At 47.6% G+C, this 18,385-nt stretch overlaps 3 protein-coding genes and 2 non-coding genes across 5 annotated transcripts; 2 read left to right on the top strand and 3 right to left on the bottom strand.

Annotated features, from left to right (window-relative positions):
• The first annotated feature begins 469 nt into the window (after positions 1–469).
• Positions 470–4,429, top strand: LOC127744633 (cytochrome c biogenesis CcmF C-terminal-like mitochondrial protein). The gene is made up of 2 exons (XM_052256766.1): positions 470–726; positions 788–4,429. The coding sequence occupies exon 2, from the start codon at positions 3,522–3,524 to the stop codon at positions 4,416–4,418; it is 897 nt and encodes a 298-aa protein (XP_052112726.1). The 5' UTR covers positions 470–726; positions 788–3,521; the 3' UTR covers positions 4,419–4,429.
• A 767-nt stretch (positions 4,430–5,196) lies between these two features.
• On the top strand, positions 5,197–5,827 carry LOC127744634 (cytochrome c biogenesis CcmF C-terminal-like mitochondrial protein). Its single transcript, XM_052256767.1, has one exon. The coding sequence runs from the start codon at positions 5,197–5,199 to the stop codon at positions 5,824–5,826; it is 630 nt and encodes a 209-aa protein (XP_052112727.1). The 3' UTR covers position 5,827.
• Positions 5,828–6,800: 973 nt separating this feature from the next.
• On the bottom strand, positions 6,801–11,796 carry LOC127744635 (NADH dehydrogenase [ubiquinone] iron-sulfur protein 2-like). Its single transcript, XM_052256768.1, has 3 exons — positions 10,113–11,796; positions 8,816–9,096; positions 6,801–7,121 (listed from the first exon to the last, which is right to left on the bottom strand). Exons 1-3 carry the CDS (start codon positions 10,573–10,575, stop codon positions 6,864–6,866), a joined length of 1,002 nt encoding a protein of 333 aa, XP_052112728.1. The 5' UTR covers positions 10,576–11,796; the 3' UTR covers positions 6,801–6,863.
• A 2,661-nt stretch (positions 11,797–14,457) lies between these two features.
• On the bottom strand, positions 14,458–14,532 carry TRNAP-UGG (transfer RNA proline (anticodon UGG)). Its single transcript has one exon. It is a non-coding gene; the product is annotated as a tRNA-Pro (tRNA).
• A 264-nt stretch (positions 14,533–14,796) lies between these two features.
• Positions 14,797–14,870, bottom strand: TRNAF-GAA (transfer RNA phenylalanine (anticodon GAA)). The gene has a single exon. It is a non-coding gene; the product is annotated as a tRNA-Phe (tRNA).
• Between the last annotated feature and the right edge of the window lie 3,515 nt (positions 14,871–18,385).

Raw genomic sequence — 18,385 nt, 5'->3', positions numbered from 1 at the left:
AAGAGTGTCTCAAACTTTATTATCGACCAGAATCTCACTTTCTTTGGATCGCAAGTCAGTCTCTTAGAGTCCTTTCCTTAGTAGCAGGATCCTATCCTATCATAGGCGCACTCAGTTGAGTCTACTAGTTCAGGAGTGAAGGAAGGCTCCAAGTAAGTTTATTCAAGCACTGGGAATCTATCGCTTTTGCAGACAAAGAAAGTATTGCGAACAAAGTAAGACAGATGGTCTTTCAAAAGAACAGAAATGCACCACTTTTCCAACCAAGAAAATAAATGCTTTAGAAGCATTCGCTCCTCGGTTCAAGAAAGAAGAAGAAGTCGGATACGAGGTCAAGAGGAGGAGATCGACTGGCTATAATTGGAGTTAGGTTCCGTCTTTGGCGTAGCCTTTCTTCGAACCTGTCTTTTCAGTGGTCAAGGCGGTATGTCGATCATTCTAATGAAAACATCTCCCTGATCCAATTTATGCCCGAGGACAGGGGGGAAGCGCTCTTCTGCTAGCTTCTTACTGCAAGACATAAAGTGAAAGCCCCATCAAGAGCCGTTCAATAGTCCGTATGCTTTCAATCATCAATCGGTACACCACTTAAAAGTAAAAGTTTTTACATCCGATCAAGCAGCTGAAGGAAGCACAGCTTAACAGCCAGCACAAACTTGAATGAAGCCAGTCGGCGTAGCGCCTTATGCCTCTACGGATCTCGATTAGCCTCTTCTATGGAAGAAGGTTTTTCCTTCATTCCCCTTATGCCTCTACGGATCTCGATTAGCCTCTTCTATGGAAGAAGGTTTTTCCTTCATTCCCCTTCTCTTCCTTTCCCAGGTTACTGGATTGGAATTTAGAATAGCGGTTCCAGAGGAGCGTAGCCGATTAAGGAAAGCAGTCTACTCATGTAGTTAAGAAGTAACTCTTCAAGCATGGTAAGCAGGCACGTATGGAATGAAGGTAGGTCAATCACTCTTACTTTAACCCCCGTGCCCAGCATTGATCCCGGAGCCGGAAAGAAGGATTGTTTTTCTGTCTAGTTTAGACGGTCTTGTCTATGATGGAGTATAGAAATGTGAGATTTGTTATCTCAAGTTCAGATAGCATCAGTAACCACTTCGCCATTCTCTTAAATAGGGCAGGCTTCTCTGATTGCAACAATCGCTCTATTCCCTTTGCCTATTAGGCGAAAAGAGTAGCTGAAGCTTTAAGAAAGAAAGTGTGCTTACTTCGGGGATGAAGAATCAGTTGAACTCACTCGACTAAGAATCCTAGAAAGTGGTGCCCTTGGTTCAGTCTTTAGAGAAAGTGCTGTTGATTCGGTCCTTTCTTTCAGCAGTTGGCGCGTAATATCCATCCCCATCTGTTATTGTAACTGACTCTCTTCAATAGATGAGCCTTGGTCGTCCTATCCGCAAGAATGGCAAGCGCAGACCGGGAACCTAGGCCAATTGAAAGTCACAGCCGTTTGATAGCCCTTTTCGTAAGATCCCTTATCAATTGTCCTAATAGAGTGATTTACCTGATTAAATGAAGGCGCAGGATTTCCCACCCGTTGTAAAATAAGGGAAGTTTCCGTCCACACCTAGCTAGCATCGAAGAGCATTCATTCCGTATCCTCCATTATCCTACTTTCTTTCCTTTCCGTTTTCGAAACTAAAGAAAGAAGAAAAAAGCTAGCGCTAAGCAAAGGGCGAGGATAAGCGCACAGAGAGAGCTTTCAAGTAAAGATGTCAGATCGAAAGCCTCCGGAATTGGATAAGAGGTGAGGTTCACCTTTCACCCTAGTGGGAAAAGAAGAAGGAGTTTATTCCCTTTGAAGAATAAATGCTTTTAAGCCCCCCTTTGTAAGTGAAGGAAAAAGAGGCTGTCTCAGATCATGGGAGAGTCATCCGTCTAAGGAGAAGAGGCGCCGAGATATTAAACAAAGGTCTTGTCACGAGCTGGGGCAACGCTTTTATCCGCATAGGATCTGGGCTCGAACCAGCGCTTTCCAGATTAAGAATCCGGATTTCCAACCTTTCAATAGTCTTAGTGCGCTTTCGATGTAGAAAATAGCGTATGTAAAGGTAAAGAAAGTAGGTAGTATGTAGGTTTGTATGATATGGGCTTCATTCCTTCAGTTGGAGTTCATGCCTTACCGATGTATATAAAAATTATCGTAGTGTAGTTCTCGTATTATAGTAGTAGGCAACAAAGTAGCTTTAACGTGAACAGCGCTTTGTCCTTTATTTATTTTATTTCTAAAGAGGCGGCAACTGCGCTGAATGATAATAAAGCCAAAAGTCCCATGCATCCTTTCTTTCTTTGGTCAACAACCAAGCACAACTCAATAGAATGAATTCTTCAAGACTCCTACATGAACTTTCTGTCTGGAGGGAATCAATTTTTCTCAATCAATCACTACACTATGTTTCAACAATTTCTCAATGCTATGTCAAGGGCCTTCCACTGGATTCGAAATTGCGGAAAACCTGAGCCTGAGGTCTTGTCTTAAAAGAGAAAGTCTCTCAAGAGTTGAGAGCATCGGACTTGACTTGGAAGAAAATATTGTATCTTCTTTCTGTTTTAGGGGGGGCCACTATTCCTTTAGTCGTTCAAGATCAAGTTCTCGCCCATTGCGATGGGATCGCTGGGATGGAAGGGCCACCAACTCCGCCAGGTATAGAACCGAAGCACCTCTTGAAGCGCCCCAACCCGCCCCAGCGGCGCCCCTACCTCAACCGGTTATTCTATTATCCCGGAATAAGAACCTCCCCTAATCTCGGACGCATTTCTAATAGATATTCTTTATTGCCGCTACGGGCTCCAGAATCTTGGGGGGGCTGACGGGTTGAACCGTCAGGTGTCCATCCATAGTCAATTAAAAATTACAAGTAGAACGGCGTGTGGAAGCTGCGTTGGTAGCGGACGGTTTTTACCCCCTTTCTATTCTTGATAGGTACCGTGACATTCGTTACTATCTCCATTCCCTGCGGGGGGGGGGCTGATGACGCCACGGACCTATCAGTCCTATGTCATGCAAATAATGGAGCATGGCACCCGGCAAAGCCTTCCCTATCTGCGGGTCATCCAAGCCATCCATCATTCGCATATTCTGTTAGACCGAGTGGATGGTCAATAGTTTTAACCGCAGGGAATCAATGGGCCAGCTCCGAGAATAAATAAAATAAGTGGCTCTTTTTGTTTCTATACGCAATTCACGTTAACATGCGTCTGTAGCCGTTGCAAACAGAGGTAGGAGGAGGACCAAAACCAGACAGAAAATGGAAAAGAAGAGCGACCCCTATTCAAACCGAAAGAAGTACCTCACCTTACGAAGAAGTAGTTGGAGCTGGGCTCCGAACTATGAGAGTTTGCTTTTGTATTATGTTTCTAAGAGAGGTATGATCAAATAAGGGATCAGACCGCTCCCGGTGTTCGAACAAGTCATTAATGGTCGGCTTCATTGGTATCCTTTCGATATGCGTTGCGAACACTTTCATTTTTAGCGTCTCATCTTCTCTAGAGAAGCGAAACTCGAACGGATAGAGCGGATGGTCCAACTACATAACTTTTTCTTTTTCATTACTTCTATGGTCGTGCCTCGTGGCACGGCAGCACCCTTACTATTGAAATGGTTCGTCAGTAGAGATGTTCCCACAGGTGCCCCTTTTTCCAATGGTACTCTAATTCCAATTCTTATCCCTTCATTCCCTCTTTTGGTCTATCTACATTCCAGGAAATTCAGACGCTCCATGGACGGAGCAAAAAGTGGAGTCTTGGTCAGAGCAGGCCGCCTTATTTTACTACCAGACATAATTGGGAGAAGCTCATCCGAAACTAGAGCTGGAAACGCCTCATTTCGTTTCGTTCCCGTTCTTCATTTCCTTCTTCTCGAATCCAAGGGGGACTTCTCATATTTAGAATCTTTCTGCGGTGTGCTCTGTTTACTATTCTTTCGTACTCTCTTCTCTTTACCACGCGATAGGTCAGCAAAGCGTGAGCGGGCGCAGAGAAGGAAACGCCAAAGACTTCGGCCTAACCCTAACGGGAATGAGCAAGAACGAAATGACAAGATGAGGTGCTCCGGGCACCCCCATTTAGAAAGAAGGGTCGAAGGTTTTGGGCCTGTAGCTTTCCCCGTCCCCCCTTCGTCGGGGGGTGCTTGTGTGGGGGGTGTGCCACCTGAACCTGAAATCGGGCTTGAAGCTCTCGCCTTACCAACGAGCCGACAGCTGATGGCTGTTGGTCACGACTACCACCAAAAAGCTCCAATTCAGATGAATATTGCACATTTTGGAGTGTGCATCTGTATGTTGGGTGTTCTTCTGTCGTGCGACCCGGCGGCTTATGTGCGACCTGTGGCCCACGCCTCCTATTTGTTCAGGGCGGGCGGCGTGAACTCTGACTCGATCCGGGTATTCAATCCCGCCGCTGAGATGCTCAGTTGACTCCTTAACCTTGATAGGAAGATGGCTTATTCAATAATTCGTGCATAAGGGTAAGGAACTTTGGATGAACTAATGCGAATGGGTGTAAGCCTCGCTGCTCGGAAACACCCAGTGCTGACCACACTGAGAGACACGAAAGCGCAGGTAACGCCAGTTGGCGAAGTGGCGTTAAGCATCCCTAGCGGTACGAAAAGAGAGGTCGTGATGATATCATCTACGTCCGTACCGCTCCTCGTGGAGTAGATCCCGCATCCAACCAAGTCTTTGACCAGGGAACGGGATAATTCCCACTACCGCTGGAAGGCCAGCCGGGCCGTGAGCGCGGTGGGAACGGGCTTCCCAAAAAGCCAGCCCCGGGCCGGGGTCGGCATAGAATGAAGGGGACGGCCCTAATGTTGTGTTGGCAAAGCCAACTTCTTGGGTTGCGGGCGGAGAAGAGCGGACGTGGGGACTCAGACCGGGGCGCAGCGTAACTAAGAGAGCCATTCCATTTAGGGCGAGACAGAATGGGCGGGCACGAATTGATTTTGGGAAAGCTGGTGTCCGAGCCAATTTGTAAGACGACTACAACTTCACTTATTAGATTAGTATTCGCCGCCTATCCCGAAAAAAATGGGATGAAATAGAAAGAACGCGAAGCGCTAGCGCTATAGTATATCAAGGTTTTTTTTGGGGGGGGATTTGCTTCTTCACAAGCTTATCCCCGCCCCGACCGGCAGCTGCTGGGTCCCCCCATCTCTAAATAACTAAACTTCCCCCGGTCTTCGGCCCGAGCTGTATGAGGCAGAAACTCGCCCCACGTACGGTTCGGAGGCCGAGCCCCACCCCAGCTGTAATGGTGCGGCTTAGGTCAACTAACACAAAGAGGATACAGTTCACTCAACGATTGCCTTTGGGTTCCGAACTCCATATGGGGAAGGAGCGTTGTTGTTTCCGAGGTCTCGATCATTTACATGGACCCACTTCTCATTCCATTTGTGGGAATTTTATGATCTATAAACCGTCCCTAACGAACGATCGCCTCATGTTTGAGCATGGTGAATCACTTCGTGCCGACCTGTTGCCAATAAACTTTTCGGCCTCATATGAGAATGGAAAACTTGAGCATTTTCTGCATCGGTGGATGAAGAATCGCGAACATAAGAATTTATGGTTGACCATGTTCCCAGAAAAAAGATACTTTAGAGAAACAACGAGCACGACTGAAGTGGCTATACATACAAATCCATTTACGGATAGATATGCTTCGATTGGAACTGGAAGTTCCAGAACAGGCGGCTGGTATACCACCATAATGAAACTGCCTTTTCTTTTTTTTATTCGGATAGGATTTTGGTTGGCTTCGTCGGGAGGCTCGCGTAGTTTGTTACGTCAGCTCCAAAAGGATAAGTTGCGTTGGAATCGATAAAGTTCCGTGGAATTCATAATTGCATAAAAAAAAAGAAAAGGAGTCTTCAACCCTCTATGAAAAGCTATTAATAAATTTCAAAGGCAAAGGGCCAAGGTGAGAAAGACCAAAGAAATCTGTTTCATAAATATGGTCTCCTCTTGTCATCCCGGAAAGAATATCTGCTCTGCTTGTTCACTCCCGAAACGCCTAAGCCGAATAGAGGGATATGGTGTTTACCTAAATAGAGTGGAACGGCAGCGCAAGCTCACTAGAGACTTACATACCACTAGTAGTTTTTGTTTGTGTATTGAACTTTGTTGATGCTCTCTTCTGTGGAAAGTAATGAAAATGCTTCGGTGGTCAGGCTCTTAATGTTTATATATATATTTTATGGTCCTTCCATTAACCACTCCTTGCTCCCACACCAGAAGCTACTACCCCTTCGGACCTTGTTGCTTAGTCCGTTCGTGTGGTACCTTTGACTCTTTCTGGTGCTGCGCTGCTTAAAACTAGGGTCCGTGAAGGTAAGGATTGCTTTCAATCAAAGGTAATGGACGGTCAGGAGGGTGCTGAACCCCCCTTTCCTTTCATGGTCCGGGTTTGTTTGCTTCTGCCCTTTCGATTGCGGATGCGAGAACAAACATAAGTATCACAGCTCCTTCTCGAGCAGTAAGAGCTCCCTCGTCCTATTCTTTGCCTAATATACCCGCTCTTCAAGAGTTAACTCTTTTGTGCATTGGTGTATTTTTACTATGGATTCAATTCCTTCAATGTGAACAAAATAGGATTGGATTGATGGACAGAATCCTTTCGACATGGTCTTCTCTCTCTTTCCTATTGCTATTGGGATCCCTTTCATATTCATATTCAATAAATAGATTGCCTCTATCCATTTCTCCCTCTCTACTTCAAAGGGCGGGGAGGTAGGATGGAGGGCCCGGCCCGTACTCTAGAGCTAGTTTGACTTAGTGTACAGGACAGTGGTATGTGTGTCAGGGGAAAAAATCCAAAAAGGTTTTTGGCTCGCAATAAAGCTGATCGAGCAACTAGGAATCCTATCTATCCACCTCTCCAGACACAATATCTTGAGTACCTATGATGGTGACCACATCTGCTGGCATGTGATGTTTGGACATAGAATCGAGTCCTTGTGAATGGGCAGAGCCGGGTGCTCTTATTTTACGACGGTAGGGACGATTGCTTCCATTACTGACAAGAAAGACACCAAATTCTCCTTTAGGTGCTTCAACTGCGGTATAGGTGGAAGGAGCTGGTACGGAAAAACCTTCTGTATAAAGTTCGAAATGGTGAATTGAGGTAGAGTAGACCGATGATCCTGTAGTCATTTTGCCGGCTATTGAAAGAAAAAGCTTGCATCTGTTCTCCCTATTATATTAGAAAACAGGTCCGATCTCTCTCCAAACCTAACGTGATAGTTTCCCATCATAGGGCTTTCTATCTATAGATTGAGCCATTACCAAGGAGCTAATTCGTTCAGAACTCAGTTGACTGCTTCTATAGATAAGGCGGAGCGTCCTTGGCTCAGCATTATAGCACATAGGGCTTCTAATGTACCAACTGTCGTGAGTTGGGCGGGTCAAGGCTCCAATCCTGGGGCAGTCGCTACGGAATAGACTTGAAACCGAGCGGGAACATGGCTGGGAGTAGCTTTTAACAGTGCTGGTCTACCCCCATGGAGAGGGACTGAAAGCCTTGGTTTCGCCGCCCCTATTTCATTAGTAGAGCTCTATTGAGAAAGACCTTGGAATTGGCCAATCACCAACCAAACCAAGGGCGATGTTAGGTTAGCATTCTGTTAGAACGAATAGAACGAACTCGAGTTCAGTTCACCGGTACGGCACAGCCGGGGAGAGCTCCGATTTATTGAACTCGGCTTTGACTTTCTTTGAAGGCTGGTTTTCGAGCGGAATGGTTTTGACCTTGAAAGTCTTTAGGCTTCGACCTGCCAAATCAGCCTAGACCCATTCTAATAGATTAGGCCTAGATTCCCCAACTCCTAAAAAAAAGAATGATTCTCAGAATCGCTATTTTGTTCGATTCAGCAGTAGTAGGAATGGTGTATCCAGCAGACGGTCTTTCATCAGTAAGCGATGTGCTAGTCTTTGTTGGTGAATGCCTATCTGGTGTTCAAGTCTCCGGTCCTTGTCCTTCTATTAGTGGTGGTATCCTAAGATTCCGGTTTAGAAATGATCTATTTCTGTAACTAGAAATTTCATAAGAGAAGAAAGGTCGTAGCGTAGAAAAGAAAGGCCTTTCCTTCCCTTCATTCTATAGGGCTAGTGCCTGTGCTATGAAGCCGCTCGACCTACAACGTAAAGGAAGGGGTGATGTTAGAGTAAGGGGAAAGGGCCAGCTGGTGCGCGTTAGCGCACTTCCGTTTTCCCTTTTTTTTACTAGTGGGGGTCCCGTGGTTCCTATGCCGCCGCGTTTCCCGGTCCCTTTCTTTTAGTGCTTCGACCCGAAGCGATAGCTTCTAGCTAGTTCAGTGGATAAGATGGCTGTGCTCCAGCTCACTCAAGAATGGGACGGCAGTGGTCCGCCGGCAAGCTCGTTCTGATCTTGGACGCAGTACATTGGAATCCTGAAGCACCACCACGAACGCTACCGCGCGTTCGCCTGCGGTGCGGTAAGGCACCACCCTGTTGTGCCAGCAGCCAACTCCGGCGTGTCAGCTTAGTTATCCTCATCAAGCCACTTACTTGATGTCTAGCTTGCCAACTGGTAGACGGTTCCTTTTCCCCCAGATCAATGAAGAAGGGAGAAGTCAGTAGATTCTTCCGAAGAACCGGAAGCGAAGCGCTATGCCGGGGCGGGGGGACGGGAAAAGAAACGGCTCCGAAGAAAGAAATTGGGGTTCCCAATGCTTCTCCACGCCCAACGAGATGCGCCAACCTCGGGATGCTTTACTCCTAACCCCACAAGGTTCCGAGACGGAGCTTAACCTGAGTCTCGGTTAAGAACGGCGATGATCTACGTTTCACACGGCGCACGATTCCATGGATAGTTTCATTCGGCATCGTGATGGAGGACATAACTTACGATCATCGGCTTTGATCATGCCACTGGGCATTTGATTAGGACATTGCACAATGATCCGCAGACTTTGTCGCATCTCTTCAATACGGATACAGTAACGATCATAGCGATCTCCTCTGGTACCTACTGGTACGTCAGGATCCGATTGGTCATGAACATCGTAAGGTGCTGCTCTTCGCGAATCCCAGCATACCCCTGGTTGGGATGGGTAGGCCCACCACTTCACTTTCACTTAGGCCTGGGCCAAGTCAGTGGGGGACCCTGTATTCAGACGGGCTCCTCCCCCCCCAAAAAAAAACAAAAACTGTACGTGATAGTTTCCCTTCATACGGCTCGAATCATTCTCAGATGCCTATCGGGGCATCCTTTCCTTGTTTGTTGGGTTGGTTCACGCGCGCGCAAACGAGCACTGGTCACAACTGCAGGGAACTATGACCAATAGAGTCAGACACTTAGCTACATCCGCACGCAAAAGGAATTTTGTTCTGGTTGAGGCTTTCTTTCCTTTATTAGTAAAGGGGGCGCGGGACGTTCGCGGAGTCCGTACCACCACAGGAGTGGTCGTTCTTGGGCGGATCCCGCTCCTAAACATAAGGGATAGGGGAAGGTGGCCGGGCCTATCATATCAAAAGGGTTGTAAAAAGAGAACCCGGCCACCTATTTCATTCGACGTTCCGCCCGCCCGATTCGCAGGATTGGACTGCTTTTTGATAACAAGAAGGCGGCGAGCTGATCTGCTTTGATCAAGGAAAAAGCCCAGTCAGCCACCAACTCGGTGCAGGTCACGTGACCTACAGCTCGGCCTTCGCTTTTTGAGACTTCCTCTTCCCACATCTCTATGTGCCCGCAGCACTTCCATATGGAGAAAGATAGGCTTACCATGTTCCATCAATAGCACCTAACCTATGCCGATTTTTGCGGACTGTGCTCCACCCCGGTGAACTCATGCGGTTCCGACGTGCCCAGAGGCCAGAGGCGAATCCGTTCACGGTCCGTAGGACCAACACCATTCGAAGGTGGGTGGCCCGCCCCGCCTAGAACAGTCATGTTTGACTGGGCTTACACACATTCGCTCACTTACGCTGTCCCCCCTCAGCTCACCCTAGCCCCGGGCCTTTTGCTCTTCTAACGTAAGCTCCAAGGCTTCACACCAAGTCTTCGCTGACAGAATATGCATGCTTAAGTAGGGTCAGGCAGAACCGTTGTTGCCTGATGGGAACTCCCCCCATATTGCTATCAATGTCTTCATGTCGCACGACCTCTTAACATTACACCACTGAATCCCCAATCCTTTGCTTGCTGTGCAGTGACAGTACCAATATCCACTAATCGTTGTTTCCAGATACGGTTGCCGGTTGACATCTCTTCTAATTCGTCGATACGAGAAGCAAATTGTTGTGTGAAGGAATCAATATCTCGACATAAGCCAAGAGGCAGATCTTGTGCCACTCCACCTGGTCGTATGAAACTGGCATGCATCCTGGCTCCCGAGACTCTTTCATAGAATTCCAACAATTTCTCCCGCTCCTCAAAAGCCCACAGGAACGGAGTTGATGCTCCCACATCCATAGCATGAGTAGTTAAAGCAAGTGAATGATTTGAAATTCGAGTTATTTCACGGAATAACACTCGTATATATTGAGCTCGTAATGGTACCTCGCAATTCAAAAGTCTCTCTACGGCTGAAGAATGAGCGTGTTCTTGGGCCATCGTAGAAACATAGATAGGGTCGACGACGGAACGAAGAACTCACCCTAGATACAGCTTTTTCGTACACGTTCACTTGCATCACATACACAAGTGCTCTCTGAACCGTGCAATAAGGTCACCCATAACACGGCTCTCCCACTTGAGTTACCTTAGCCCCAGGCAGGCCATGCTATTCAATGATATTGGAAAAATGGCAGCGTAACAACTAGTATTGAAAGCTGGTCGCCTTTTTAGGGAGGGAAAGCCTTTCAATAGGAGCCCCCCTCTTTGCGACCTCATCACTTCAAAGCGCAAACCAATTTCTTTCTTAGTCACCGGGCGAAGCGCACCTCTGGTACTTTGCTTATAGCTTTTTTAGGTTATGCAATAGACGGGAGGCTTAGCTCTGGATCCCCCCTCCCTGCTTGCAGAAATGAATGGATCAGAAGGGGGCTGGGTTCTATTTCCGGGCCGGGCGGGAGGTGAAGGCCATAAGATTGCCCTCCCGGTAAGGAAGAGAGGAAAAGGGTGCTGTCATCTATCTCGACCTGTTTCCCGAGGCGTAGAAAATCCAGACCGGCTCAGAGAATCACTGGCGCTATTTAGCCCTTCGTTTCGCCATTCGAAGGACTACCTCTGCCTTCCCTTTTTGTAACATAACCAGGCGCCCCCCTTTTCAATCACTAAGAAAAAAAAGACCAATCAAAGCCCTATCTAAGTAAAGCTTCGTCTGTTATTTTTCCGGCCCCAGGGGAGTTTACTCAACCCATTCCCCAGTCTTCCGCACTGCTCAAGTAAGTGTGCGTGTGCGACTCCGTATGAGGACCTCCTTCCCTTCTGCCCACTCTCCGTTCACACGGTTCTCAAAGCAGAGGAGGCTGGTTGGGCAGCTGGTACCACGAGCCCTCTGTCCCACACATCTATCCAGAAGCAAGTGTAGTTCACCGGTTCCACCGAATGCTCCTATCTCTCGGCAAAGATCGTGTGAGTGTGCAGTTATGCTTCGGATGCTTCGCCATAGAATAGATCGACCCAGTTCCCGTTCTTTTCCGGTGCACTCGCTTTATATCTCCGACACACTAGGCTAGGAAGGACGCGGTGGGAAGGAAGCAGCCCTAGCCTCTGTCCGGCCGATCATTCCGCTGGCATCTTGCATTCACGCCTCCGTTTGACTGCCACTCGGGGATGGAGTTGTAGATACGTTAGTCTTAGCGGATCGTTGGCTCCGCCTGTTATCTCCTTCTACGATTAGTCTTAGCGGATCGTTGGCTCCGCCTGTTATCTCCTTCTACGACATGCTGTTGTCGTCGCCATATTCCTTATGTAACTAAGTCATCTCTGCCTCGCTGCGGGTCAGCACCTCCGAAAGAAACGGAGGACTTCATTCAGTGAGTCCGCGATCGCCCTCTAAACGATCAGAATAAGGTAAAGCTTGAAGATAAGTTTTGTACTCTATTAATTTCTCAGTCCCTCTAGTCGGGTGGGCGCCGGCCGGTCTTTCGACCAGATCCCCCTAAAAACCGTACGTGCGGGTCTCCCCGCATGCGGCTCACGCCATTCGAGGTGGCCCGGCCCAGCATTCATTCGCAAATCCTGTAGTGAAATTGAGACTGCTCGACCTCGGAAGCTAATTCGCGTGTAGGCAGCGCTGTCTGTCGTACCGTTGACTCTATCTATTCATTGAATTCACTTTCATTTTTTTATAGGCTCGCTCCCTCTTTTTCCAAGAATTAATGCACTTCCCTTCGGAGGGCCTTCTCTAATCTAATAGGGGAAAATCCTTCCATTTCCGTCAAATGACCCGGCCCCCCAGGCTCTTCCACCGTCCGGGCTCCCTTTCCTACCTATGCTATGCTCCCCCGGCACAGGCCTACCACGCTTCGCGCCTGCGGCGTTTTCGCCGGACGGTCTTTGCCAGTAGTGCCATCCTCCCCGCTGGCTGTATGGGCGGGTTTTCCCTCGCTGCTGCGTTCTGTTAGGCTATGGATTACAGGAACAAATGTAGTTGAATGAGACAGCAGGCGGGTTACACGTTCCGCTGTGCCGAGATGTGAGGTGCAGGTGGTGATGATCACCCCGGGGTATGCGCTAGCGCCCTTGACAGGCACTCCAGGACCCGCCAACGCTCATGAAAACCCGGGTCGGCCATTTGTCTAAGGGCCTCCATTCATCTGACCGGAGGTGTGGATAACGAGGCCACCTTCACAACCCTCTCCCTTCTGTCCTTATGTTGTAGTAAGGTAGGGCGGTTCGCTTGAGTTGCTCAACCGCCCCTTAGCCCGGTGCTCATGACGCGCTACGGGACCTTCACCGTGCCGGGGGACCAAGCAGGGCATAGCTAGCGGCATAGGAGCCGACTCGGCGTCAGCGGCTTCGTGCCGCACTGGAGTAATCCAATATGCGGTTCCGCACGTTCCACCACTTCTCCGTTCATTTCCAATACTGATCGTGAAACACCATGAGCAGCTGGATGTTGAGGTCCGAAATTCGAAGTGAAATTTTTGAATTGCCCGTTCCTAGTCGTCATGGGAAAAAAGGAAGAAATAAGAAAGAGATTATTCCCTAAGAGCTTGTCCTGTACCAGAAATGCATCTCCTTGCGTGCGAGATACTTCTATGCCAGCCGTTATTCCCGGCTCTGTTATGAAAGAAAGCGGCGGACTCATCTTACATCCCTAATGAGGGATTTTAGGGGATTAGGGCTCTCCTTTATCTCCTCCACCCATCCCCTTCTTCTATGTGAGGGGGGGCTTACTTAGTGCTTGTGCTAAGGCGCGGGTTGATCTCTCGGCCCTTCCCTCGCTTCTTGACTGGCTTGAAGAACTTGGACCCTTGATTCATTCAAGCCTTCAATCTCAAGCAAGCTTTGTTGAATCCCGGTCTCCGCCTGTTGAATCCTTCTCTCAACTTCTGATAGCTCATACATAACGGAAGACAACTCGTCCCTTCCGCCAGGTGGCACGTTCAGGTCAAAAGACGGTTGCTTCGAAGAGCTGGCACCGCTTCCACCCTCCTCTCCCCCTGGAGCCATCATCTTAGCCAGCTCGGGATCCAAAATAGTCAAAACTACAGCTATAACCAGCCCTCCACCACACCACCCGAGCCTACTAAAAAGAAAGTGGAGAGATTTGGTGAGAAGGATGGATTGGAGTTTGACAAGAAAGAGATTGAAATCCATACCAATCAATAGAAATGAAAAATAGAGTAAAAAAAGGGGGAAAAAAAAATGAAACATTGAAACACGTCTTTCCTTAGTCATGGGTACTCCCCACACCCCAATTTTCAAAGATTTTACATCTTCACGATCAAGCAAGTATTTAATCATACCATTGCTTGTTCGTATAAAATAGACCAAAAATCCTAAGATAAAAAGAACACTCCAATCAGATATACCTTGCATCATCATTCACTGAGAAACATTGATTCCCTCCAGACAGAAAGTTCATGTAGGAGTCTTAGTTGAAGCATCGACTTGAATCTCTTCAATGTCAGCAACTTACTGATTGATTGACCCATTCTAGAGAAAGTGCTTTCGGGTATACTTTCTTTAAGGAATGTGGTTCTTGCTCATAGCCCCCAAGACCATGAGGGAGCCCCCTTTTTTTTACATTTACAAAGGGATTCAGACAGGGAAGGCTGTTAAGCATGCAGACTGATTCTCTTTTCTTACGTGAATTAGATACTACTTCTTTCTTTAGAAAAAGTTTTTTCTTCTCTTCTGAAGCCTATAGTCATGACTATAGGCAAGAAAGAATTGAACCTAAGGCCTGCCCCCGAAACATTCGGAAGAAATGCTGCTTTAGATCCCGCCCAGATCAGATCAAGGGCGGTCCATTTTTTTTCTTTCTAAAAGAGCGAAAGTTTACGGGTGGATGGGTGCTCTTTAGGTGTTTACTACCTCACATCAAGGTGACAGGATTCGAACCTATGGCCCTCTGTACCCAAAACAGATGCGCTGACCAGACTGCGCTACACCTCGTCTCACCCCCCTCCGCATATAGATCCACCCGATCGATGAAGACTCGAACCGAACTCGCCCATCCTTTTGGGCACAGGGACGCGAGAACCAATCCGAGTAATCAACCGCTTTTTTTAGAAAATCTGCCTCCAGCAAGCCACCCCAACCCTACCGCCAAAAAGCCGTATAGTGCAGGAGCGCTCACATTTTGGCTTCCTCTTTCATTCACTTTCATTTTTGAAAATCCGGCTCGCTCCCGGCTACCTGTCCTTTGGACCCAAAGCCCGCTTAGAAGTGGATTCGAACCACTGACACAAGGATTTTCAGTCCTTTGCTCTAACCAGCTGAGCTACCTGAACCACTTTCCTAAAGTCTGTTTTCTTCATCGAATAGCGCCCTACCTTACTTACCACTTTACTAGTTAGGGAAAAGCCCTTTACTAATAACAAGAAAGGGCTTTTTTCGCTTGTTTAGTATTGCAAGCTTTCGAGCAGCTCTTTCAACTGCCGCCTAATCCCCTCTCCCAACATGCTCAAGAACCGAGAGCCGCCCAGGCCTTCAAGAAACGGGGGAGCTTGCTTCTAAAAAGAAGATAGGCCACAACGCGCAACGGGCTCCCCGCTCCTAGTAACTAAGTAGTGCTATTCTGTCCTCCGGGGGACTCCACCAACACCAAGAGGTTAGGTTCTTTCTCTCACGTAATTTCGCCCGCCCGTTCCACTTCCGTGCCGGAGGAAATGGGATTCGAACCCATGATACAATCTTCTTGTATGTAGATTTAGCAAACCAATGCCTTAAGCCACTCAGCCAGACCTCCAATTGATCGGAATTTGATGTGCGGTTGGTTGCCCAAAGGGCTATCTGATCCGATCAACTGCGTAAGCCGTAGCGCGCTAGCGCGCGTACTCTTCCTCTATCTATGAGCGAGACTCCATCCAAATCTGCCACTCGTTGGGCGACGCCCTCTTTTCTATGAAGACCGACCCCACCACTGAATGATGAACTTTTCCAGTCTTCGCCAATGCAAAGGCGACCTGGAGAGAACACAGAGTAAAGCCCTTACCCGCCTGAATGGAATTCATATCTCCTTCGTCTGGTCGAGAAGGGAGAAAGCCCGGGGAACTGGCTCACAGAAGAAGGGGACTCTTCTAAACCATTAAGGAGAAGTCCATTTTCGTCATGATCGATCCACGTCCTACCATAGTGCCCGGAGACCCTGGCTTGCTTAGCTTACAAAGCTAGCTTACTAACGCGAAGGCCTTTAGGGGCTTGCTTAGTACTTGTGCTAAGGAGCAAGTCTCAGCTTCACGCATGACTAACATACCAAAAGGCTTAAACTAGAAGAGAAGGTACGAAGTCACTCTGCGCATAGCTATGAGGTACCAGAACGGAGGTCGGAAAAAGGCATAAACTTTAACTAGCAGAAAGAGTACATCCATGTACGTAGTCACTCATATAGCTATATGAGGAGTGAGGATAGGATCTCCTGCCTGTCTGCAGGCCCGGATACAAGATCCAACATCACATACACTCTTTATTGACTAGAAAGGGGAAGCGCTATGAATCAGTACGTGAACGATGCCCCCGTAGCCTTCTCCTATGGGTCATTCCAGGTATTCTGGTTAAGTAAGTTAAGTCGAAAACGCGTTCTCGATGGAGCAACTTGCTCATTTCATCGATTTCCCACTCCTAAGGGAGGCCGGCTAAACGAAAGAAAAAGAACCTCCTAACCTACAGAAGAGTCCAGTCTATCAAAAAAGATTCCATATATTACATTTTTTTTCTCACGTCTTCTATTAGAATCTTTGCGTTCAATCACAGATCCTGGCATAAGATCCCATTCCCGCGAAAAGGCGGGATGAGAACCCAGGTCCTAGGCCAAAAGACTTTACCAGCTAGACTAGTGGAGCTGCACTCATAATGCCTGAACCCCCTTTAGGTGAAAATGAAAAGGCCCCGCCCATCAACTTCTGTAATGGAAGCTTCGGCCACTTCCTGGTTAATAGCCTACGGCTAGCTTGTCCCTCTCTTTTTAAGAAGTGTTTTGACACCCCTATCTTTCTTGCTTTTCCGATAGCCTTTAGTATAGGAGCATCTCTAGTGGTCCCGCCTAACTCTTCGTTATCTGTCCGAATACCAATAACTATTTTCCTCTGTTCCACGAATAAGTTAAGGGACTTGGAGTACCCGCCGGAATGAGCTTCCCTCCTTTCTTCTTTCTTTATACTTAAGTATGCCCTGAAGACAGAATGAACGGATCGAAGACCTATTCTGATCTCAAAATTCACCTATCCCTGCCTTATTCAACTCAGAACTCAAAACAGGTCTTTGGCTTCCTACGCTCTCCTTCAACTAAGAGTGATAGGAAGTGATGCCTAGCTCGACCGAAAGCTAAGGGTAAGAGTGGAGTCGTAGAAGCGAGAGGAAAGTTGTCTCTCGACTCTAGGGAGAGGATAGAGAGTTCCATGCCGTAATATTGTAAGGAAGGAAGAAGGGATTGGTGTCTTCCTCAATCCACTACTCTCCCAACCAGGGTGGGTAGCTACGTACCTTCCCGCTTTGATGATTCCAGGAGCGTCAAGCCACTGTACCGATAGGTGCAGGAGCGTAGCGGTTTGGTTTGCTTAGGTAGTGTTTCATATATTTCCTTTGTGCGGAGAACTCCCCGAAGGTTCTAAACAATCTTCATCGATCATCCGTTCTGGTTGGTTGTCGTCCATCCACTGTTGGCCTACGGTTTGTGCTCGACCCTCCTTCTCGACCTCCCTTTCGGGTTGATTGGCCTCAACTAGCTGCCCATGGGTGAAAAAAGCCATTAGGGCGGTTGTTTTGATTGTCTTAGATGCCCCGATAACGTACTTGGCCTCCTAACTACTTTATAATAAGTAATAAGGAAAGGCCAATCCCCTATCCAATTTCGGGGGACGAGGAACTTCTATTCTTTTTCATTTCGAATGCAGCGGACAGTCAGGAGGTACACTAGCTGGCAGGATTGCTTTTGAATCGAAAGACGTTAAACAACAACAACAAGCACTCAAGCTACAAGAGAAGAGGAAGAGCTACAACTGCTACAACCGAAATGCCGATACACTAAAAGGATTAAGGCATCAGAGAAAAAGAATGATTTGACTCCTCAATTACCAAGTGTGGGTAAGGTCGCCAGGAAAGACCCTCTTTTTTGGGAGATTGTGTAAGCATATGATCTTCAATCCTTACTTGGAAGGAAGACTTCTCTAGTTTTGAACCTATAGAATTAAGCTAGCTATCACTCTTTTCTGCTGCCAATGGATCGAGATGATACCCGACACCAGCATTTAGTTTAGATGAATACTTGAAAAGATGCCCTGAAATCGCACGGTTAGGGCTGCGAACCGACGCTCAGACTCCTTTGATTAGTCGGACTTCTCGCTAAATCTTATGCAAGAAACCCTAGTGTTTTAGAAAACTCTTTCCGCTAGTGGTCTCTCACTTTCATTCCGGATTGAACCACTCGTCGCTCACTCTTCTTTTCAATCCTTTAGGACTTTAAGATATGTCCTGAAAAAATCATATTTTTTCCCTTTTCTAAGAATCGTCATGATCTAAGACCCCCTTGACTGACTTAACATGCATTCTAGCAGCTTCTGAAATGAAAACCCGATCCATGGAACCATCTTTTCTTTTCAAAGAAAGAGCTTGTTGAACCCGTCCTCAGACAGACCACTGGCACCCAATCTCTTTACTAGATTGGACCACGGGTCGTCACTCCTACATCCAAGATGTGGCACATCCCCCCGCGAGAAGGAGGGGAGGTGGTTATTAGGATAACCCAATTTTGGTTCTGGATCAAGGTTTTCCAATGGGTGCTGCCCTTGTCATACTGATCTGGAAAGAG

This window comes from Arachis duranensis, unplaced genomic scaffold (genome assembly GCF_000817695.3).
Source record: "Arachis duranensis cultivar V14167 unplaced genomic scaffold, aradu.V14167.gnm2.J7QH unplaced_Scaffold_71773, whole genome shotgun sequence".
Taxonomy (NCBI): domain Eukaryota; kingdom Viridiplantae; phylum Streptophyta; class Magnoliopsida; order Fabales; family Fabaceae; genus Arachis; species Arachis duranensis.
Note: the sequence above shows the minus strand (reverse complement) of the source record. Positions and strands in the feature narration are given on the sequence as shown.